At 35.6% G+C, this 21,257-nt stretch overlaps 2 protein-coding genes across 2 annotated transcripts in view; one reads left to right on the top strand and one right to left on the bottom strand.

Moving 5' to 3' along the window:
• The first annotated feature begins 2,306 nt into the window (after positions 1 to 2,306).
• Positions 2,307 to 2,875, top strand: LOC136979321 (testisin-like). Its single transcript, XM_067275267.1, has 3 exons — positions 2,307 to 2,430; positions 2,495 to 2,646; positions 2,711 to 2,875. The coding sequence occupies exons 1-3, from the start codon at positions 2,307 to 2,309 to the stop codon at positions 2,873 to 2,875; spliced, it is 441 nt and encodes a 146-aa protein (XP_067131368.1).
• A 3,939-nt stretch (positions 2,876 to 6,814) lies between these two features.
• Positions 6,815 to 21,257, bottom strand: part of LOC136979322 (transmembrane protease serine 9-like) — a 30,427-nt gene continuing 15,984 nt past the window's right edge. The window contains exons 9-16 of the mRNA XM_067275268.1: positions 17,078 to 17,160; positions 10,168 to 10,340; positions 9,909 to 10,079; positions 9,755 to 9,831; positions 9,570 to 9,670; positions 7,857 to 8,125; positions 7,616 to 7,773; positions 6,815 to 7,542 (exon numbers count right to left, since the gene is read on the bottom strand). Coding sequence (XP_067131369.1) covers positions 7,387 to 7,542; positions 7,616 to 7,773; positions 7,857 to 8,125; positions 9,570 to 9,670; positions 9,755 to 9,831; positions 9,909 to 10,079; positions 10,168 to 10,340; positions 17,078 to 17,160 — 1,188 coding nt within the window. The 3' untranslated portion in view covers positions 6,815 to 7,386. The remainder of the gene's footprint in view (positions 7,543 to 7,615; positions 7,774 to 7,856; positions 8,126 to 9,569; positions 9,671 to 9,754; positions 9,832 to 9,908; positions 10,080 to 10,167; positions 10,341 to 17,077; positions 17,161 to 21,257) is intronic.

The raw sequence follows: 21,257 nt of genomic DNA on the forward strand, positions 1-21,257 counted from the left end.
ATCGAAGTCAAAACAATGACACTTCTACACATTATTTCTTAGTTATAAAAAATCATTAAAAAATATACGCGTAACTCTTTCTCGTCAACATTTAAATAACCATTTACTTTCAATTTCAATGCTTTTTACCATTGTGCTGGTAAGCAGAAAACTTCATTACTTTTCTCCGAATCGAGCACGCGATGCCTTCTATTTGTTATTTCATTTTTATACGAATTTATTTTAATAACAATTAACTTATGCACGGTTCCTTTTACATATATAAATAATTGCTTCCTTGCGGGCAATTATTTCGCCGGACCGTCATTGAGCGTGCCTTCGTTTCTGCTAAAAATTTCTATTTACTAATTACTAACGTTTTAAATTGTATCCAGGATATTTCTTTGTAAGTAATTACAATTTACTACAGTTCGAAGAATTCGAAGGAGTTTTATGAATTTTACCTGGAAATTATCATACCACAAAGAGATTGTAAAGTTATTAATAATTCAATAAAATACTGGGAACGAGACGGAGAAACGATCTTAATTGAGGTAAAATATGGCGTTGTAAATGTTACTTTAAAATTCGTGTATTGCGAATCGAAAGGGCACGCGGAGTATACAATTTCCATACATAATGTTAATTGTATCGACGATGCATTTGTTGCCATTTAGACTGACATTGGGATCAGAAGGAGAGTCATTCGCCCTAGAAGACTTCTATATAATTTTTAGTGGAATGTAGGAGAGGTTTAAAGATACTTCTCGCACCGACCACCAAGGTCACTTCTGTATTGTATAAATAGTAAGGATGGTCAAACCGTACTTTATTATACGAAAGATGACCGTCCCGGCGCTTATCTTATGCTTTATCGCTAATCGAGTCACGAGCCAGTGTAAGTGGTTCGATAACGTACTTTAATCATATTCTCGAGTTACGGTGTCTAAAGTTTGGCGTAATTGCTTACCACTGTCCTTAACTGTTCACCAACACTAACTAGTAAAATACTTAATGTCTAGTAGAAGGTAGCGAATATTTGCGTTTTCAAATTTTTGCAGATTGTGGTCAAAATATGGAATTTCGCAACAGAATCGTCGGAGGCGGACACGCCGTTTATGGCGAAGTACCTTGGCAAGTAAGTGCTCTATTGTCGTTCGTATTTCTCATTTAAAGTTCGGTCCAATGGTTTTGGAATAGGAAAAGTACAACTCTTGGCTACGAAGTTTATATTCAAATTTTTACAACTAACAGTTTCTTTTGTTCCACGACTTCATTCACTACGGACAACTGGAAATAACTGGAAACAGTTCGCAATTGTGATTAGTGAGAATTATCGCATGTTTTTATAACTATCGTAAAGGTTAAGTTGCTTTTATATGGATGAAACTTATGTCGAGAATGGCATTTTAAGAAAAAATTTCAGTATAATTACATTTATGATGATATTAAAGCGTATTAATTCTGAAATCGCGTTGGAAATGACTTTTTTGGTCTTCCAGCATACAAAATAAAAAGACTAATTAAAACGAACCGACGGTAAACTTTGTCACAAGTTAAAAATTGTTCTCTTTGGCGGTTAAGGTATCGATCTTCCGCCCTGGAGAACGGGGTTCGAGTCGCCTACCTCGGCAATATTTTCGGGGGTGTTCTAGCCATTGGAGGATCCGGCCAGACTAACGTCACCAAGAGAAAGAATCCTTTCGTACCCCTCCCTCGGTCGAGGAGATAAAATTGTAAGCTTCGTCTTTTAACGGGAATAAATTCCGCACGTTTTATAACTGGCAACAACGAAAGCATTTGCCCCAATAAAATCTAAAGCGCAGTGGTGTCTACAGAAAATATTCTTTGTTAAAGTTTAGATACGTGAATTGCTGCCAGTTATCCTTCTACCGATTTACGAAGTGGAAGTAAAATAAAAATAATTACCGTCTCGGGTTTACAGTTTATAAATGTGTATACATTAATCTTTTCCATTATAAAAAAAAAATAATTAAAATTAGGTGTCCCTGCGTTTGAATCACCCAATTCGCGGTGTCGTCGATCACTTTTGTGGAGCCGTCCTCATTAATAGAAGATGGATCTTGACTGCGGCCCATTGTTTCGTCAGGTAAGAAACATTTCTCCGGTGTTTACACTACTCTACAGGAACTTTGCGAATCTTGCGCTGTTCTTTCAGTTCGAAAACAAATCTCCTGAGACCCGCTTATTGGAAGGCGAGATTGGGAGAGCACAAGTTGAAAAATAAGGATCGATACCAAAAACTTTACGAAATAGAAAAAATCTTTTATCATCGACGTTTCAGCGGTTACAATTACGATATAGGGATGATGAAATTTAAAAAGGCCGTTGTCTTTAACGATTACATAAGACCCGTTTGCCTCCCCACCACCGGCATGAATTTTGTAGGAGAATATTGTAAAGCATCCGGCTGGGGAAGAGTGGAATCGAGTAAGTGTTCATCTCCACCATCTTGTCTATTTTTCTAATCGTTTAATAATAACGTTTCTTGCAGATGCTAAATTGGCTAACACGCTACAAGTAGTTCATATTAAAGTATTCGGGTGGACGATATGTCGCAGCGCCTACTCGTCCACGTACAGAATCTCAGTTTCTAATAAGCACGTCTGCGCGGGAACTTTACAAGGCGGTAAAGGAACGTGCAAGGTTAGTGAAAGTTAATTCAATCGTCTAGAATTAAGAGCGATTCGATTGACATTTTTTCTTTTAGGGAGACTCGGGCGGTCCCCTCACCTGCGTGAAAAATCACAGGCATTACTTGATCGGATTGACGTCTTTCGGCTCCAACTGCGCCAAACCCAACTTTCCAGACGTCTATACAAACGTTGCCGTTTACCTGAACTGGATTCGAAGTATAATGTCTGGAAATCCGTAAATTTTTTACGATTTAACTTTAATGTTATTTATTTAATGCGGTCCCTATCCCCCGCATAAAAACAGGTTCTGACTGCTATATCGAATTCGACTAATGTAGACGAATGTCACGCAATAGAATAAATCTCGTCTTCTCACAAAACGTGTGTTTAAATTACACTTTTTAGACTAGAGCATGGCGCCAGGTTGGAAAAATCTTAAGAACTCCTTGCCGTAATTACGTCTTTTTGCAGATCGCGCATCACCCCACAAAAATGTACCTAACGTCGATAAAAACCTTCATCCGGAATCCATCCGCCGAAATTTCTTTTGCTAAGTCATTACGTCTATGGAATATATCGCTACTTGAGTTATTTGCTGAGGGCGGAGCATTATTCGTTGGTAGATTTTCCAAGAATTTCGCAGGCCAAAAAAAGTTTATTGTTTTTGGTCCGGAAACCGAAACGAGTTTTATAAATCGATATTGTTCGAAAAGATGGTCTCAAGTCCGTGGCTAACGGGTCGTGTCCCCCTTCAAACTGTCGGCTGGTATTTCAAAACCATCTGAACGATTACTTATTATAATCAGCTTTCATTTAAGCTACATCCACCAGATCCTAAAACGTAAAACGCCGGACGTTAGACTGGGCAGTTCGATCTGAGGTCAGATGAGTCGCCCGGTCGATTCTGATCAACGATCGTAGCTTTCCGCGATATATTCGATGAGAGACGTTACTAGGGGCGCCCGTACATTAGGCACTTGGGGCACACGTGCCCGTTCTTTTCTTCTTGGTTGCTCTTTTCCCAAACAACAGAGAATTCGTGACTTCTAGCCTATTCTGCGAATATGTTCGTTTAATTAAGTTACGGCAACGAAACACTTGGGCGATCTGCCAAGGGAGGTCTTTTTAAGGGAAACTGGCCCCTATTTAGGCGTTACAGACGTGGAGAAAAACCCGGAAAACTCCACGTGGCCAGCCCGTCCGAGCGAGGGCCGAACCCACGACCGAACTCCTAGTGTTCCCTTCCGTCCCAGAAAGTGATATTTGGCGCTTATAGTAAGCGTAGGTTATTTTGTATTCATTGCAGTATATTGTCAAAGTCTAGTCGTATGTCATCGGGTTTAATTTTAGGCATTCGATGATTTGTGCAGATGATTTCTTGTTAGGCTATTATTGGAGAGGATTTTTCCCGATGCTGGCGGATTTCGAACATTCATCGAGGCGGTGTATAATTGGTGTGTGTTTGGTTTAAGCAGTATCGGTGGTGCTGATTTTTCGAGTGTAAAGAAAGTGGTTTGTTAACAGTGAGTTAGCACGATTGATGAGGACGTTGGCAAATTTCAGCGTATTGTTACTTTAGTGAAGTGCCGATGGCATATAACCAGCGGCGGCCTTAATGATTGCGAGGCTCCGGGCGGCAGATCTTTGCGAGGCCCTCATCCTTTGTGCAAAGTATGTGAATTGAAAATAGATATTTCTGATGATTGACGAGAAATGCAAAAGTTATAAATAAATAAATTTGGAATGTTAAAATATTATATTAGAAGATTTATAAAAGTTAAGAGTCATAAAGACGACAAATTAGTAATGATGATAAACTAAGGTACGGTACATAAATGCCTTAAAAGATGTACGCAGGGTTTTAAAAATGATGTTTGCGGCTTATAACTAATAGCTAAGGATAAAATAAAAAGTTTTAAATATCAACTTTTTTCTACTCGAGTTGTTGCGCGAGGCCCCTGCAAGAGCGAGGCCCCGGGCGATTGCCCCGCTCGCCACCCCCTAAGGCTGCCACTGCATATAACACTCACTTTTTAACTTTTGCTTAACTTAGTCTGAATTTTGATTCAGATTATACGCGGCTCTTCTCCCATTATTACACCTAGAAACAAACACTCTAGCAACGAGTTGAGTGACTTCCCGGCTTTTAAGAGATTTTATTTTAAAAATAACATTTGTATTATTAATCAAAATAAATAAGAGATGGCGCCACACACAATTTTAGTTATGAGATTAAAAATATATGAACTTTTTATAACGCAATTATTATAAAATAGCAAAATACTTTATTTTGTAGATAGATAGCATTTACAGTGTTTTATAAAACGCATAACAAGTAAAATCCTCATTGAATCTGACTTCTCGCGAGATATGACACGTGACCACCATCTATCTCTCCATCCCCTTGACTTTTTCAATCAAAATTTAATAGCGCCAATGATCCTTATATACAAGTTACTGTGCCAAATTTCGTGTCTCGATCTTCACCCCGACCTAAGATATTAAGACACGAAATTTGGCACAGTAGCTTGTGTATAAGGGTCATTGGCGCTATTAAATTTTGATTGGAAAAGTCAAGAGGATGGAGAGATAGATGGTGGTCACGTGTCATATCTCGCGAGAAGTCAGACTTAATGAGGATTTTACTTGTCATTAGCATTTGCATTGTTTTATAAAACTCATCTCTAACCTGAAAATTAAGTCTTTTGCTATTTAATTAAACATTTAAATTATTGTAAAACTTTTTATAACGAAATCTTATAACAGATGGCGCAACACACAATAGATAGGTTTGTTTTGGGAGTTATGAGTTATTAAGATACAATCTAATTGTACGTGATGGATTTTTACTTCCAGTTATGGAATAGATATGCTAGGTCGAAATGTGTGTCTTGGTACTTTAAAATAGGTTCAAACCTGGTAACTTAAAATAACTTTGGAATTTACCTACGTGACGTAAGTTACCAGCCATTTTGTTGTGGTCATACAACGAACATACGAGTATTTATTTTTATAAGCCGCGTTTTAATAGTAAACTGTAGCCGCGTGCGTATCCTTTTATTTAATCGAATATTTCTGAAAAGAATAATCTTTTAATGTCAGAAGTTCGTTCTCGAATACCAAATCTTATCCGAAAATATTTTTCAATTAAGTAATTCGTATTAATAAATTCAATGGTCAGGTCATTTATGTATAAAAATAAAAAAACAGGAAACGACAAACGGTTTCATATCGAGCCCTTTCCACACAAAACGGTAAATCTACGTTTTATTAGAAACTACTCTCGTCTTTATGCGTAGACGATAACCAGGTTAACATCGTTTGCGTATTGAGGTGGACGAGGAATCTGTAATAAAAGGCGGAGTTGACCGAAAAACCGTCTGTGTTCCCGAGGTGTGTGAAAAAGATGCAGTGTGAAAACGTTTCTATTTCTTTTTTAAATATTTTTATAAATAATTCATTTGTATACAGATCTTGTTGGTTTCTAAAATTTCACACTTATATGTCGCGTTTCACTTATTTACTACCGATTAAATCTTATTTTATTAAAAAAAACTAACGATAACAGCACGATTATTTCATTGTTATAAATGATTTGTAACTATTGGTAATAACAATCAATAGTGACTAAATACATTTTTTCAGCGCAAAAGTAACTACAGAAAATTTTATCTTATATACCTTTTAATTATTACGAGTGGTAAAAGTGAAGAAACTCAATGGGCATTTGTGTACTCCATCGAGTTATACAATCTGAAAAATCTAAAAATGTACTGGCGCCGCCAGATTTTCCACCCAACCGGTAAACTAGAAATAACGAGTTAAATAATATTCCAGCCAAATATTCCTCGCAAACCCTTTCTCGATATCAATGGCAGATTTACTAATTTTCCGCGGGTTTTTATAACAAAATTTCGTCGCGTTAAACAAATGCGATATTTCTTTCCGCCGGAATTCCGCCAATATTCAGATTGCTGTATTTAGCTTAAGTACACGAAATATGTAGATCTACAAATTCGACCGAGAACGTAAACAGAGGCGTTATGGCACGAGCCTACGGCCGAGCAATCCGAATTTCATTCCCGTTAATATTAACAAAGATAACTTGGCTTATCCCGAGATTTTAAATCGTTCGATGTAAGTAGTAGATAGGAACGAATTATCGCCTTGTCTTAGAATAAGATAAAAATCGATTTATTCCTAATTACACTCCTTGGGTTTTTCTTACAAAGTACAAATCTCGATGCGTAGCAAATGTATATTGTGGCACGTAAATCGCTTAAGTAATGAAGAACTGTACAAAATACTCCGGGCTACATAAATCGAATGCCCTTTTATATAAACAGTTGGAGGAAATGATAATTTTACTTCTACCCGACAACGTTGGCGAGTAAACCCCTTGAAATTTTTCATTGGACTCGATCAAATTCCGCGCAATTCTTACTCTAGGTAAAGAATTGTTTTGTTTTCGAACGCGTTAAACGATGATTAGCCAAACATTAGTGTTTCGTGGGTTAGACAGAAGTGTAATGGATTCGTCTTCCCTGGAATTCTCCAGATTCTTTACTATTTTCTATATTAGTCTACTGCCTATTCAAATTTGAGGTATAAAATCTTCCTGCCGCCTTTTTTCTTCCCGGGACGATTATCGTAAGTGTTACGTTCGGTTTCTAATTACGAGAATCGAAAGTAAAACTAAGAATAAGCTAGTATTAATTTGGCCCCGTGAAAATGAATATCGTGTAAATTTTCAACGTATGTATCTGTAGATCCAGTCGACGTATTCGGATATTCTCGTATAAATGCCCGGGAGATTGGCTCTGGCGCATCCGACGCCCCAGGAAACCAGACCTATTAATACCGCTCTATTGTCCTTCTTTGTAACTAATGGACCGCCGGAATCACCCTAAATAATAAACTTAGTCTTTTAATGTGCGACTTTTACCAAATTCAATTTCTTAATCGTTAGTTGTTCTTACCTGACAAGAATCTTTACCGCCTTCTTTATATCCGGCGCATAACATAGTCGAATAAATAGTCTCTCTTCTTCCGACTTTCTTGTACATATCTTGACATTCTTTTAAAGAATAAATGTTTACCTCTACCTTCTGTAGTTCGCTGGGTGCGTTTCTGTTGCCTGAAATGAAAACATTTCTTGAAAATAGGCCTAGTCTATACGTAGATATGGCCTTTACATCATCTTCGTAAACCAATTATTACCGTATTGAATTCTTCCCCATCCGGTGACCGTAGCTTTCTGACCCGCAAATTCATCGCCTTTCTCTGGCAAACAGGCTGGAATTATGTGTTTCCTGTAAACAACTGGATGGCTCAGTTCGAGAAGGGCGATGTCGTGCCTGTACGTTGATGGATGATAACCGGGATTGACTATTTTTCTTCGAACCGGATACTCTTCGTGGGGGAGCGATTCGCTGGTTTGTCTGATATTATGTTCTCCTAATCGTACTTTCAGGTTTGAGGTGTGACTTCTGTAAAGTACAGTTTCTACTTCAAACATTAGATATTGCTCGGCATTGATTAGGATACCGACATATTTTCGACGCGTAAGAAATGGCAAACTTGACATTAAAGAAATTCAATATTATGAATAAACGATGCAGTGTTTTTTGCCGTAGGAGATCGAGCGGAGAAGTAGCTGGAGATTGTAGACAAAGCATCAGGGGAAAGTGTATAACCTAGTGCAGTGCAGTGAAACTCTTCAGGCCACAGAACATTTCAGAGGAGCCACAGGCCAAAAGTATACTTTGGGCAGCCGGAGCCATAGTCAAAATAAAATATTAAAATTACATAAAAACGATTAAATTTCAATAAGTAAATTATTAAGATATTATGTTTAACCTCTTAACGTAACTTTTAAAAACATCTTCCTACACTTATTTAACAGCAAAAATGTGAAAAACTTATAAAAAAATTCTTTAAAAATATTAAACTTGCAAAGTTACATCGACTGCTAAGGGATCAATCCTGACCTGGTTGAGAAACCCTGGCATACACTGAAATTTCAATTTAGTGCCACCATTTCTTCGCCTCTAAAATTGGAGTAAAATCGAGTGTGGAGCTAAACGTAAGTATTTAAAGAAGTAACCATTATATATAGGAATATCGTATGTACTGTACAACTGTACACACGTTTTGAATTTGAAGGTTGAAAGTTACGCGTTTTAATTAACATTAGAGAGGTCGCGTCCGACGTTTCCAACGCGAGAACGTGTACGTCGGACGTTCAACGCCGCCTCTCTGTAAGCCTAGAAGTTTGACAATAACGTTTGGAACGTCAGTGGAATCATGCTCGACGTTCCAAACGCCATTGTCAAACTTCTAGGCTTACGGGAACCATTGTCAACTTCTAGGCTGAACGTCCGACGTACACGTTCTCGCGTTGAAAACGTCGGACGCGACCTCTCTAATAACAATGTCGTTTGCAACGCAGAATCGTACATTTGATAGCTGACACAGGGACCGTTTATTATAAAAGTGGTGTAAGTCCATTTTTAATTAAAAATCCATTCTGTAATATTTTAAAAAGCAGTGAAATTTTTAAGGTTTAGATTTTAATTTTTTCCCGAGCTACTATCATGGGGGCCACAAAAAAGTATTAAGCTTAAAAGGGCGACGGGTCAAAAATCCAGTTGGGAAACACTGACTATTGTACTGATTATACGATCTGTCAAACGCAAATTAATTGCACGGACACTCGCACCTGATGCTTTGTCTACCATCACTCCCGCTCCCTGCACGATCTCCTATGCCACGTGACTTACGAAAAACACTATAATGAAGAGATCCAAAATATTGTAAATTTCCTTTTAAAACGTTTCGAATACATTTGAAGTTTTTTTAAAGCTATTTAATGAGAATTTATCAACTTTGAAATAGAAGAACGTAGGAACGATTATTTGCATTTTACCCTACCTGTAGACGCAATGAGCAGCAGTTACGACCCATTTTTTGTGTATCAAAGCTCCTCCACACGCTATCTTCCTACTAAGCAGTGACTGTTTTACTATCGCAACCTGTGTAAATAAATAAATGAATGAAAGAATCGTTAGCGTTACCTTTAAATAACGTTTTACATTTTAGATATACGTGAGAATTACCTGCCACGGTTGTTGTCCGAACTTGGCATTCGATCCTCCGACTATTTTCGAATTCCTTACGTATATTTTGCCACATTCTAAATAATAATTATTAAGAGAGTGCAATTATACGTCGGAAATAATGGATTTCTTTAAAATTTATTGAAATTTTTACCAGGGTCATCCACTAAACCGACTCGAGAGGGCTCCGCATTATTTGGTACGCAACAACTCCAGAACATCCCTCCACTGCAAGTATCCAACGGTTTCTTACCCTGAATCCAACAAGAAAGTGACGAGCCGCATTGGTAATTATTGCCTTGGTAAGTGCAGCTACGTGGGAGTGCTTGATAAAATAAAATTTTCCAATTGATTTTTTGAAAAATGAATAGGGATATTTACCGCCGAAAAAATCCAAAGTTATAAATACCTACTGAAGAAATACTGTGCTATGTTCAACAGATTTTGTGCCGTCTGATAATCGAATAATTTGGGATTTTGCGGAGAGGTGACGGTCGTTCTTTTCGGAGACGACCACGACCACCCGTTTTGCGCAAACGCCAGGTCCAGGAGGATGACTAGAATCAAAACGACACACGAGGACATCCTGAAAATATTCGACGGGATAAAAATATTTACATCGTCATCCACAACTTTTAAAGTATTATTAGTAATAGCGAATATACTGTTTAATCACATATGAAGGTAAATGTATTTTAAAATGTAAAACCTAGATTTATTTAAACCAGGGTTGTCCAACCTTTTCTTCTAATGGGCCAAATTAGAAATTTAGGTATAGTGATTCGGAGTAAGATGGTAATCGGGGGAAGATGCCTAATTTTTGTTATTTTCAAACGGTGACGTCAGATACTGTCACGTGTTTGTAGGATGGATCGTTGGGCCAATATTGAGTGCGGAAAGCTAAAGTTGGCTTACCGTTACCATTTTCTATATCCGAGAAGAATAAAAGCGAGATAAGAAGGAAGTTTCCTGTTGTGAAATGTTTCCAGAGTAATTTTAAAACTAAAAGTTAATATAGAATTTATTAAAAATTGCGAAAAACAATTAATGCGTGATTTAGTTAAGGTTCTAAAGTTTCCATTGTCAGATACCGCCGATCCCGATCTGACATGCTAGAACACATGAATCCACTAGGCATCTTACCCCGACAAATGGAAAAGATGCCACGTTTTTCTTGGGATAACATGCCTATTTTAAATAAATTTTTGTTTTTTCGTTTTATTGCAAGATATGCACAGAAGTTATATAAGAACTTCTCAAAAAGGTTCCTGGACTGAAGAATGCTTCCAGCTAGCTATAGAGCCCGTTAGAATAGGCTTAATTCTTATACTGTATAAAGTATTTTGTACTAAATATGTAATCAATTTAATTTGGTTAAGATATTCGAAAATTAATTTTATGCAATTATACTTGTTTTCTCATCATAATCCTTTAGACATTTCACCCGGATTGGGGTGAGATGCCTAAAATGCCAGACAGAGAAAAAGTCGTCATTGCAAACACAATACAATTATTTTTGATATACTCCAAAGTTTCATTTGAAAACATACTCAAGAATATGATATTTTCGTTAGAATCCCCAAAACCCAAATTATCGCTATAATTTCCTTCATAAGCAAAATGTTAGGCATCTTCCCCCGATCCACTCTATATTCAGCGGGCCACAAAGGTACAGTCTTCCTTTTATAATATTGTCAAATATCTGTTTTTATGGTACTAGCGTTAATTCTGTTAGTTAAATAGGAATCACTCACCTTATTCCTTCCAGTAGTTTTGATGTTTTTCATGCACAAAAAGAATTGTTCACAACAATATGTACAGTACTATTATAAGCCTACGTGCATAACGGTTTTCTAGATAAGTTGACAATTTCATCAAATTCATTGAAAGAATGAACTTTATAAAATTCTAGAAGGGAATGTTCTCTATGATAAGTTTTCAAAAATTCCCTGTTTTAAAGTTCAATGAGTTCTAGCTGGTAGTCGGACGGTGCTTCCATATAATTAAATGAAAATGAATCACTAAACAATTTTAATTTAATTATGTGGAAGCACATGGTGCTCCTTAATGCAGGGGCACCATTCTCTTCACATAAACTTTACTATATTCTTCAAAGTTTATAGGAAATTCTTCTTTTCCTTTTAATAAACTCCGAAAATGCACAATTTCACTATCTTTCAATTGTTATCAAACATTCTAACTTCTTAGTAGAATCTATTATTCGCTCAAACATTGTGTAGATAACTGATCTTTTTCTTGTAAATGCAAATTAAGTTTAGACAACATTTCAGTGATATCTACTAAGAAGGCAAGATCATTCAAGCATTCTTCATTTTCTAAAATGTCTACATTTTGCTTCTTTCTTTGCTCTTTTATTTCAGCTAACACTAATTGAAATCATTTCAAAATTGCTGCTTTACCGAGCCAACTGACTTTCGAGAAATAACGTCTTCATACTCACTCCAAGTATGCTTTGAACTACCATGTTCGAGCCCCGAGATCTGATAAAACTCACAACTTTCACAAGATGTGTCATCAACTGATTTATATTTAACTTTTGAGTACATAATTGCTGTTGATGAATCAAGCAATGGTAGTTAAGTATATCATAATCAACCGATTCTTTGAATAAAGTAATAAATCCATTATTTTTACAATTAATGCAGAAGCACTATCAGTTGTAATCGAATAAATTTTATTTCTATCAATATTGAACTTTTCAATGGCAAAACTAAAGTGTTCAAGTATGTCCCTGCCAGTTGTTGCCAGTCCCCATAGGTTCAACATTTCTTCAATTACATTAAAATTGACATCGGTACTTTCATCCAATGCTAAACTGTAACGAACACATTTAGATAATTGGGTGTACTCGTGTACTCACAATACCGTCAGCTATGTCATCATTTCTACCAATCGTCTGGTGTGAGATACTCGTTTCATTGAATAGGTTCACTTTCTCGGGACAATATTCATTAAAAGCGATTACAATACATTCTTTATTAATTCACCATCTACCAGTGGCTTATCTTCTGAGCCAAATTTTCAGCTATTAAATAGCTAACTTTTGTAACGCCTGATAAAAGGTACACATTTCTTTATTACTAACAACATCACTTCATTACAAAAATCTTTGAATCCGAAACAAATCAAAATGACAGACCACGCCACCTACTTTTTTTTATTGGTAAGTTACAAATTATGTCACCAATTACGTCATTACGACATCGAAGTGTATCCGGTGAAACGATAATAATTTTTACGACTTACTTTACCAAAATAAATGAAAATATACCTAAAAAAATTTAGGGTACATTGAGCCGCGGGTTGGACATCCCTGCTTTAAACTTCCCACCTAGATAATTTATTATGAAATATTATTCCAAGGCGATATTTCGACTTGCAATTTAATTCACAATCAGCAAACTTCAAATATAGAATACTGTAGAACACAGAAATAGTCATTTCTAGTATTTACGGTTATGCTTTGTGACATTTTTGTACGCATTGTTTTACCAATGACCAATTACCCAAAGTATGAATTTTCTTTCAAGTATTTTGTGCCGTTTTCTGCTATAATAAACCAATACGGATACCGACATGTGTAATTCGATGACATTAACGGTTCGAAGTATAACTGTAATTATTAATGTAATAAATTGGAACATTTAGGGCTTAGCAATTGCTTCTCTGTTTCTATTTAATTACCAATATTAGGCCTACACAAATGCATCTTCCGCAGCTCTCCTTATCTTTCTTTGTTTCGTAATCTTTATTTATTTAATTGCAAACTTGTATAATTTAATTACGATTTTTAAGTAATTTAATTTATTTTACTCCTTTCTTTTATGTTAATAAATAACCTAAGCTGGAACGTACGACGAAACACTCGAGTTTATAAAACTTCCGGTCCAATTCATTACTAAAAAATCCAGCAACGAGCTGCTTAACTTTTCCGGCGACATTTAAAGCTGCGTGTGTAGCGCCATCTCTTAAGATATTTTAGTAAAAGATATAAAAAGTTTTTTGATTATTATAAAATAGCAAAAATACTTAATTTTGAAGGTAAGAACGAGTTTTATAAAAATAAATAAATAAATGTAAACGCTAAAAACGAGTAAAACCGTCACGAAGTCCGATTCCACTCGAGATACGACACACGACCCGTTATCTCCGCACTCCGTCGAATTTTAACCACCAAAATTTAATAGCATCAATACCTCTAATACAGAAACCTCCCTAGAAAATTTCAGAAAGTTTTGACAAAAAGTTCAGGAGTTAAGCTTCAAAGAAGGTAAACAAAATCGTGCCCTCCCCCACACTAACGTCCATACACGCAGGAAAAAAAAAAAAAACCCCAAAATTTCTGCATTTCTCGATGATTAAAGGTCCTCCGAGTCCAGGAATGTAAATATCTTACGGGACCATTTTGTTTTACCGATGACCATACTTTCCCCGCGTATGCCTTTTCGCCTATATAATAGCCGGGAAAGTAATAAATAAACGACAAGCGATGTAAATTGTCAATTGCAGAAATGAATAGACCCGTCCTTATACCATGGCCAAAACGTACCTTTGCGTTTGACTCGTCCATAAGGAAAATCGTGTCGTATCGTCGAATTTAGGTCTTTACCAACCCGGATTCATTCCCATCGTATCCAGGAAATCTCGAGTTACGTCAAATTCCTTACCACAAACAATTCGTCATTAAATTAAACAAAGAAATTAAAGAAATGTTAACTTGTATTGTCAATCGGAGAATTTCTGGCCTGGAATTAAACCGTGTAAGATAATTGGAAATTATATTAATCCTTAAAATTAACTTACTTAATTAATTTTATAGCGAATCCTAAATACGTAACATTTTGAATAATACGGTAAGTAATTGGTAATTTGATAAGGCTCGACGTCCTCTAAATTATTAGATGCATTATACTTATTTTGAAATTTCCATTTGAATTAAATTTATTTTTACTTTCCCGGCTGTGTTATAGATAACAGAGGGAAAGTATGGCCATGGCTAAAAAAATGATCTCTCCAGATTTTTACATTTTTGGACTCGGGGATCTTGAAACGTCGAAAAACGCAAAGAAATTCAGGAGGTTTTCTGTATGTATGGCTGCTAGTGTGTGTTTATGTATATCTGTGTATACGTGTGTATAGGTGTGTGTGGGGAGCACGATTTTATTCACTCTCTTTGAAGCCTTTTGTGAAAATTTTCTGACATTTTGCAGAAAGATTTCAGTATTAGGGAATGGATGATATTAAAGTTTGGCGGTTAAAGGTCGAGGGGTGGGAAGATAGAGAGAGTCGCGTGTCGTACGTCGAGTGGAATCGGACGTAAGATTTTATTCTTTATTAGCATTTCAATTTTTTAAAAACGCGTCTCTACCTTCAAATTTAAGGTTTTAGCCATTTTGTGATAATTAATAATGTAAGAGGTGTTTAAATAAAATCTCGCAACGGATGGCGCCAACTCTTGCCGGGAAACTTACGCACCTGTGCTGAATTTTTATACTTTTCGCATATTAGAAATTGAATTCTGCAAGGAATTGTAATCAGTTAACCTAACTACAATCAAGCGTAAATGTCGATTAATAACACTGATAACAGGAGACATTTCTATTATCCGAAGTTTATTCGCGTGTAAATCAAAGATTATTAGATGCATCGATTAAATCAACCTATAATAATTAACGACTCGTACCCTGCCGAAATTCGAAATCTCTACGATTCAATTCATAGTGGAAAGTCCAAATAATTTGAGAAATTATAAGTAATTCGAAGCGCTTAAAAACATCAAAGACCTTTTATTAACAAAGTAGGCTAATATCGAACTTCCGTGGCAAAGATAATTCGAGAGGAGCAAAATATTGCAATTACTGAAGTTAAAGAAACCGTAATTTCAAAACTCGTATAAATTATTAAAGGATAATTAACTCGCGACCGGATATTAGTTTGTGGGTAGAAAACAGAATTTATTTTCTTTATAATAAAATCCCCTGGATGACCCAACAATATCTACCTGAAAATATCACCAATTTAGTTTGTGCACGGTCTTAACTTCGTTACTTGAAATAAATAACCGTAATTGAGATCAAAAAACTATTAAATTCAGTTTTAAATTTTCGTGTAACACACGACTGTTACATTCAGTTTACGGTTTACAAGTGTTTAATTTAAAACTCAACTTTGGGTTTATAGTCCATAGAATACAATTAATCATAAAAGTATGTATCTAAATTAAACGTCCACTGGCCCATTTTTATTATTATTATTATTTTTTTTTTAATGCACAACATATCTAGGGATTAATGACGCGAAACTTCATTTATACAGGAAACGTTAAGGCAAAATGTCGTTTTCTTACGTAAACATTTTTATTACCTAAAAAAAATGGCATACCGAAACAGGCTATTTACGCTTTATGCGGGAAAACGACCGTAATCGCCCGACGTTTTCTAACTAAATTTATTATTTTCGGGTACTTTTATTATATTGATAAATTGGAAGAGCGAAGACGATTGTTACATCGATATCCACGTTTCTATATTTGGAGATGCGAAGAAGATACCACAATTAAACGGTGCAGTGACCGTTAACGCCAGTTTAAAGCTTCGTCCCGTCGAGGGACTTTAAACGGGTTACGAGATAAGAGTGGCTGTCAGTGTGCGACAAAATCTCTGCAGGAGGTAATGCGGAAGTTCGTGACCTCCAATGCTTCCTTTATTATTAAATATGGCGACTCTACCCGCTTTAGCTAAAGTTAACGCGGGGGGGGGCCCCCCCCACGTCCGACACACGTGTGACGAAATGCACTTTTTCACACGGGCTGTTTTTCAAAACATGCAGCGTTACGTAACCACATCGATGGCAGCTTTGGGTATAATGCCCGCGAGTAAGACAAATCACCACCCGCATACTCGTATCAAAAAAATCAAACCGACGAAACCAATCATTAAAGAGAATTTAAACGAAAAATAAATACTTTTTTTTTAAATTTTGTAATTATTAAACCATTTTTTGAACTAATACAACAGAAAGTAAAGCATTTAAAGAATTACAAAGTTTTGGAGCAGCTTCCCGTAATGAATAGAGAAATATTATACAAACCTTGAACTACCCGGAGATCCCGTGTCCTAAAGTAGTCGAAGAAGATTAAGAAATGGCAAAATAATGCTTAGTACCTACACAGATATCCAGTCTACTGACCTTATTCTATATCTGGGTGAATGGACTTTCTATCAGGTCAAAGATTTTTGAGTTTCCTAGGGATTCCCTGCAGGAAAAAATTAATTTATAATAAGAATACAATACAAAACTTACTTGCGATAAACCCGTAACCTAATTCTGCAACTAAACGAATGTCCGAGAATGGTTCGGCGGATGTTAAAACCGTAATAAAATTTCTTTAACGGCCGTCGTTAATGGCGACGGTAATATTCTAAACGTTACAAATATATAAACGGCGACATTTTCCTATTTTTTTACTCGTTATACCGGCCACCCATCTTTAATTTTTAACTAAGATTAAATCGTTGTCGGTATTAAAAACGAAAATCATTGGTCGCCGAATTTGCTTTATAGCTTTAAAACAGTATTTAATCACTGGATTTGTGGCGGTTTCGTTGGAAAGTTTTAGATAACAGGACACAACATCCGATTGTTGCAGTGTGTTTTGAAAGAACCGCACGCGTCCGTTACTATTGCGATGTTGTGTAGGAGGGACGAATTAAAATTAGAGCAAATATAAATCTTTTCCTTCTTTCTCGCCGGAATTGAATCTATAAAGTGTAAAAGGAAAGATAGAAACCGCCAAATCTTTCCCTAAGTAGAACATTTCTGGACGCCATTCCTATTTAAGGTTATTTCGATGTATCGCTCGGTAAAAGCGTGGGCCAAATCTTTATTTCCTTTATTTCTACCGTGTGTAAAATTTGCGGGAAAAGACTGTATAAGCTACTTAAATGCTTTGCATTCGCCACACAATGTTTCTGGAAGTAGAACAATTGATAAATTGTTATCAATTGTCAATTGTTCTACTTCCAGAAACATTGAATTACATCTTACTCTGTCGCCAATGAATTGGAAATCGTCACTTTCGAAGATGTTTAACTAATCTCGAAGTGACGTAAGACCATTCGCTCGTTTATTCGTCACCGGTGTTGACTTTTAAAGAGCCGACGTATTAGGCCTTTCGACCGACATTCGATAAGCAATTGGTTACTTTTGATACTTGTAATACTGCTAAACAGTTGCAACGGTAGTTTTAACAGAGGATAATTATAAAAACTATTTACATAAAATTTTTCTCTTATTTTTAACTATTCAATCCTATTACATCATTTATATTGACTTCGATGCTAATTAATTTTCCACATGGTGAAAAAATCATATATTTTTTGGATTGTCTTTTAATAATAATTTGATTTAATATATTTAATTATATTTTAAATCATTTAAAGAATTATTAAGAACTAAAATTATATGCACTATATATATGATATACAGTTTTGTATTCAATTAACGGGATATTTATAGGTCTTATTGCGTATCGAGGACTTTACCACAGACTCAATTGAGTTGCAGTTTTACAGGAAATAAGCAAACAATATTAATTTGCATTTTTGTGGCAGAACGACATCCGAGTATGTAAGAGGAAATGGCGCATCCTTGTATGTTAATATAACATGTATTAATTTACCTGGTTATGGCAACGCTACCACATTAAAGTTCGCCATGTTGGTAGAAGAGATTGTAAATTACCCACCTTTGTCCCTTCTGAAATTGGTAATAAACCGATGAGTTTTCGGCGTAGGGAAATAATAAAAATAAAACTAGAATTTCTTTCCGAATTTATTAATTTACCGTAACATAATTTTGTAAAATTACTAAAAATTAACGTACACAACTGGCAACACTTAATTACAAAGGCGCGTTGGAATATTTTCCTTTAGGCAGATCAGAGAATATCGACAACCCAAAATGGTTTGCAGCTAAAACGAAAGTTAGAAATAACGACGAATTTGAAATGTTGCACGTAAACTGTATCATTTTGCAATAAAACTTTTCTCAATTTCAAAATGTCGGCGTTATTAATATGCGCAGAAACTTAAGTTGCGCACATACAGCCTATATACAACCGATAATTTCTACTTTAAGCGGAACAAAATCCAATTAATTATCGATTAAATCGTAATAAATCGATTATTTCTTTATCGATAAGCTTATCTACCAGTAAAATATTCCAAATAATTGTTAACTAGTGTAACTAGTCGTGCGTTCAAATTTTCAGGAAATTACCAGCTGACTCGTCCTCATTTATAATCTCTTTCCAGTTTACAAAATTGTTTACATTTTTTCGTACGCTCAATAAAACAATTTATTACGGCTTTCGTTGAATACGTAATGTGTTACTTTGCATCATTTGTATTAATTACACCGAGCCGAGTAATTAATTAATTTTTACTTTAACTCGTGTTAAGAGCCAATGAAAGTTAAAGCTCTAAACGTAAGAGCCAGCTAATGAGACTCGAGGCCAATAGACTACACGTCACTACCGACGTACCCTAACACGCATATTCGTACACATAAATATTACGTTCTGTACGTAACGTTGCGTACAGAGCCTAACGTTAGAGTAAGTACTGTACTGTACATATTAGAATAGAATTATACATTTAACGTACGCGTATCCCACTTTAACTTTTATATGTAAACTTCGATAACAGGAAATGGATGACTTCAATTTGAATGAATTTCGTAAGGCGTTTTAGGCATCACACCAGTTATCGAGACTTTAAATACTCTTTATTTTATTACAGTTTTAAAAGTCACACTAGACAAATCGAGTGAGTTATCAGTCACCAATCGCAGGCGTTACTTGACCTTTCAAACTCTTATTTATTCCGTACAGTACATTTAAGAGGATCAATTATTATAAATAATAGTAATCTTACATAATAATACAGAAATATAACGGTCCTTACAACCAGAAAAAATTCATATTAATTACTTCTAACACGTAAACATATTTGTACCTGGTGACATAGTTTTATAATTGTTTTTGTATATTTATACACAGTAGTTAGCATTGATACCAGTTTTGTTTGTCAAACACGTATAAAGATGTTCGGTCGTCCTACTTTATGACCTTATATCTGTGTTTTATAAGAAACTCTGTGGCTAAATATACCTTATAAACATTCATTTTCTTGGTTTAAATATAACCCCAACGCTATTTTAATATCGCCGTGTTAATTAAATACGTCGATAATTGAAATTTCTGTACAGTTTTGCATATTGCAATAGTTACAAAATATAAACTTTTCCTACAATTTAACAAGTTTTTATTAATTAATCATTTAGGAATCAGATTAATTAACATTTTCAGCGTTTAAATATAATTGATTATATTTTACTTAATTAGGATCCTTTCTGCAGATGAAATATGAATGATTACGGAATGGAATTTTTCTTCTTTTCCCAGAAATGCTATCAAATGTTTTTATTTTTACCACGCTCGGAATGCCTAATTTCGTAATGTTTCATTTTATTGTAAAGAAAAAAAAAACACCCGAACAATTTTTCGACATTTATCTTACTTAAATATATTAATTATACGATTTTAATTAATGTATTTAACAGAAACACTTAAATTAACAAGTGGAATTAATTTTTTTTTGCATTAATTTCTCTATTTTATACTCCAATTGTCGCACCGTGATTACAATTAACTTTTTGTGCTAATTACTTAGGATTCATTTCTAATTAAATTTTTCCACTAAATTATAAAAAAGAAAGAAAAGCGAGGAAAAAACGTGTACTTACATGTCGTTGGGCGGCAGTGGAAACGTTGGATGGCGGCGTTATTCCATTCTTTGGCGTTGCTTCTGAACCTAAGTGGCCACTACCAGGAGTAAAGTTAGGATGCGCGATCACGTGATGGAAGAAGTAGGTTACGGTCACATTACGTGCTACACACGGTCAGTAGCGCGCGCAGCGTTAATTTTTTTCAGTCTCTCGGCGAATATCGTCATCCGGGTGTTCTACATTCCGTGCCCTCTAGCGGTGATTCGCAGAAAGTAGGCTGATAAAGGTGCCTTTTTACGACTCCGCCCGCCGTCGACTCGGCGCGAATGCTTTGTTTATCCTTTAATAAAATACTGGAAATGACGTTTTTTGCTGTGTTTAAAGATATTTTGCAGTTCTCCCATGGTTTGTCCGCTTACACAACTCCTTCCTCGCTCTCTATTGTATAATACAGGAAGAGAAAATTGTCTTCGCGACTCGTTTTTTCACCATTTGATAATTACCTCTTACATAATTTACATAATTCTGTGTATCCTTTGTAAGGTGCAATTTAGTTTTTTGTACGTGAAATCTTAAAAATAACAGTAGACGGGTGTTTTGTCTGTTAACTTTGGTCCGCTTTGCTTCAGTAATTCTTGATTTTCATTACTTAGTCGGCGAATAGGTCTCTCGTCCGCATTTTTTACTTTAGCGG

Source organism: Centruroides vittatus, unplaced genomic scaffold (genome assembly GCF_030686945.1).
Source record: "Centruroides vittatus isolate TY-2023 unplaced genomic scaffold, ASM3068694v2 contig_602, whole genome shotgun sequence".
In the NCBI taxonomy this organism is placed as follows: domain Eukaryota; kingdom Metazoa; phylum Arthropoda; class Arachnida; order Scorpiones; family Buthidae; genus Centruroides; species Centruroides vittatus.

Coding starts and splice junctions, on each gene's coding strand:
- LOC136979321 (XM_067275267.1), top strand. CDS start 2,307: ATGATGAAATTTAAAAAGGCCGTTGTCTTTAACGATTACATAAGACCC. Junction 2,431..2,494: donor CTGGGGAAGAGTGGAATCGA/GTAAGTGTTCAT, acceptor CGTTTCTTGCAG/ATGCTAAATTGGCTAACACG. Junction 2,647..2,710: donor GCGGTAAAGGAACGTGCAAG/GTTAGTGAAAGT, acceptor TTTTTCTTTTAG/GGAGACTCGGGCGGTCCCCT.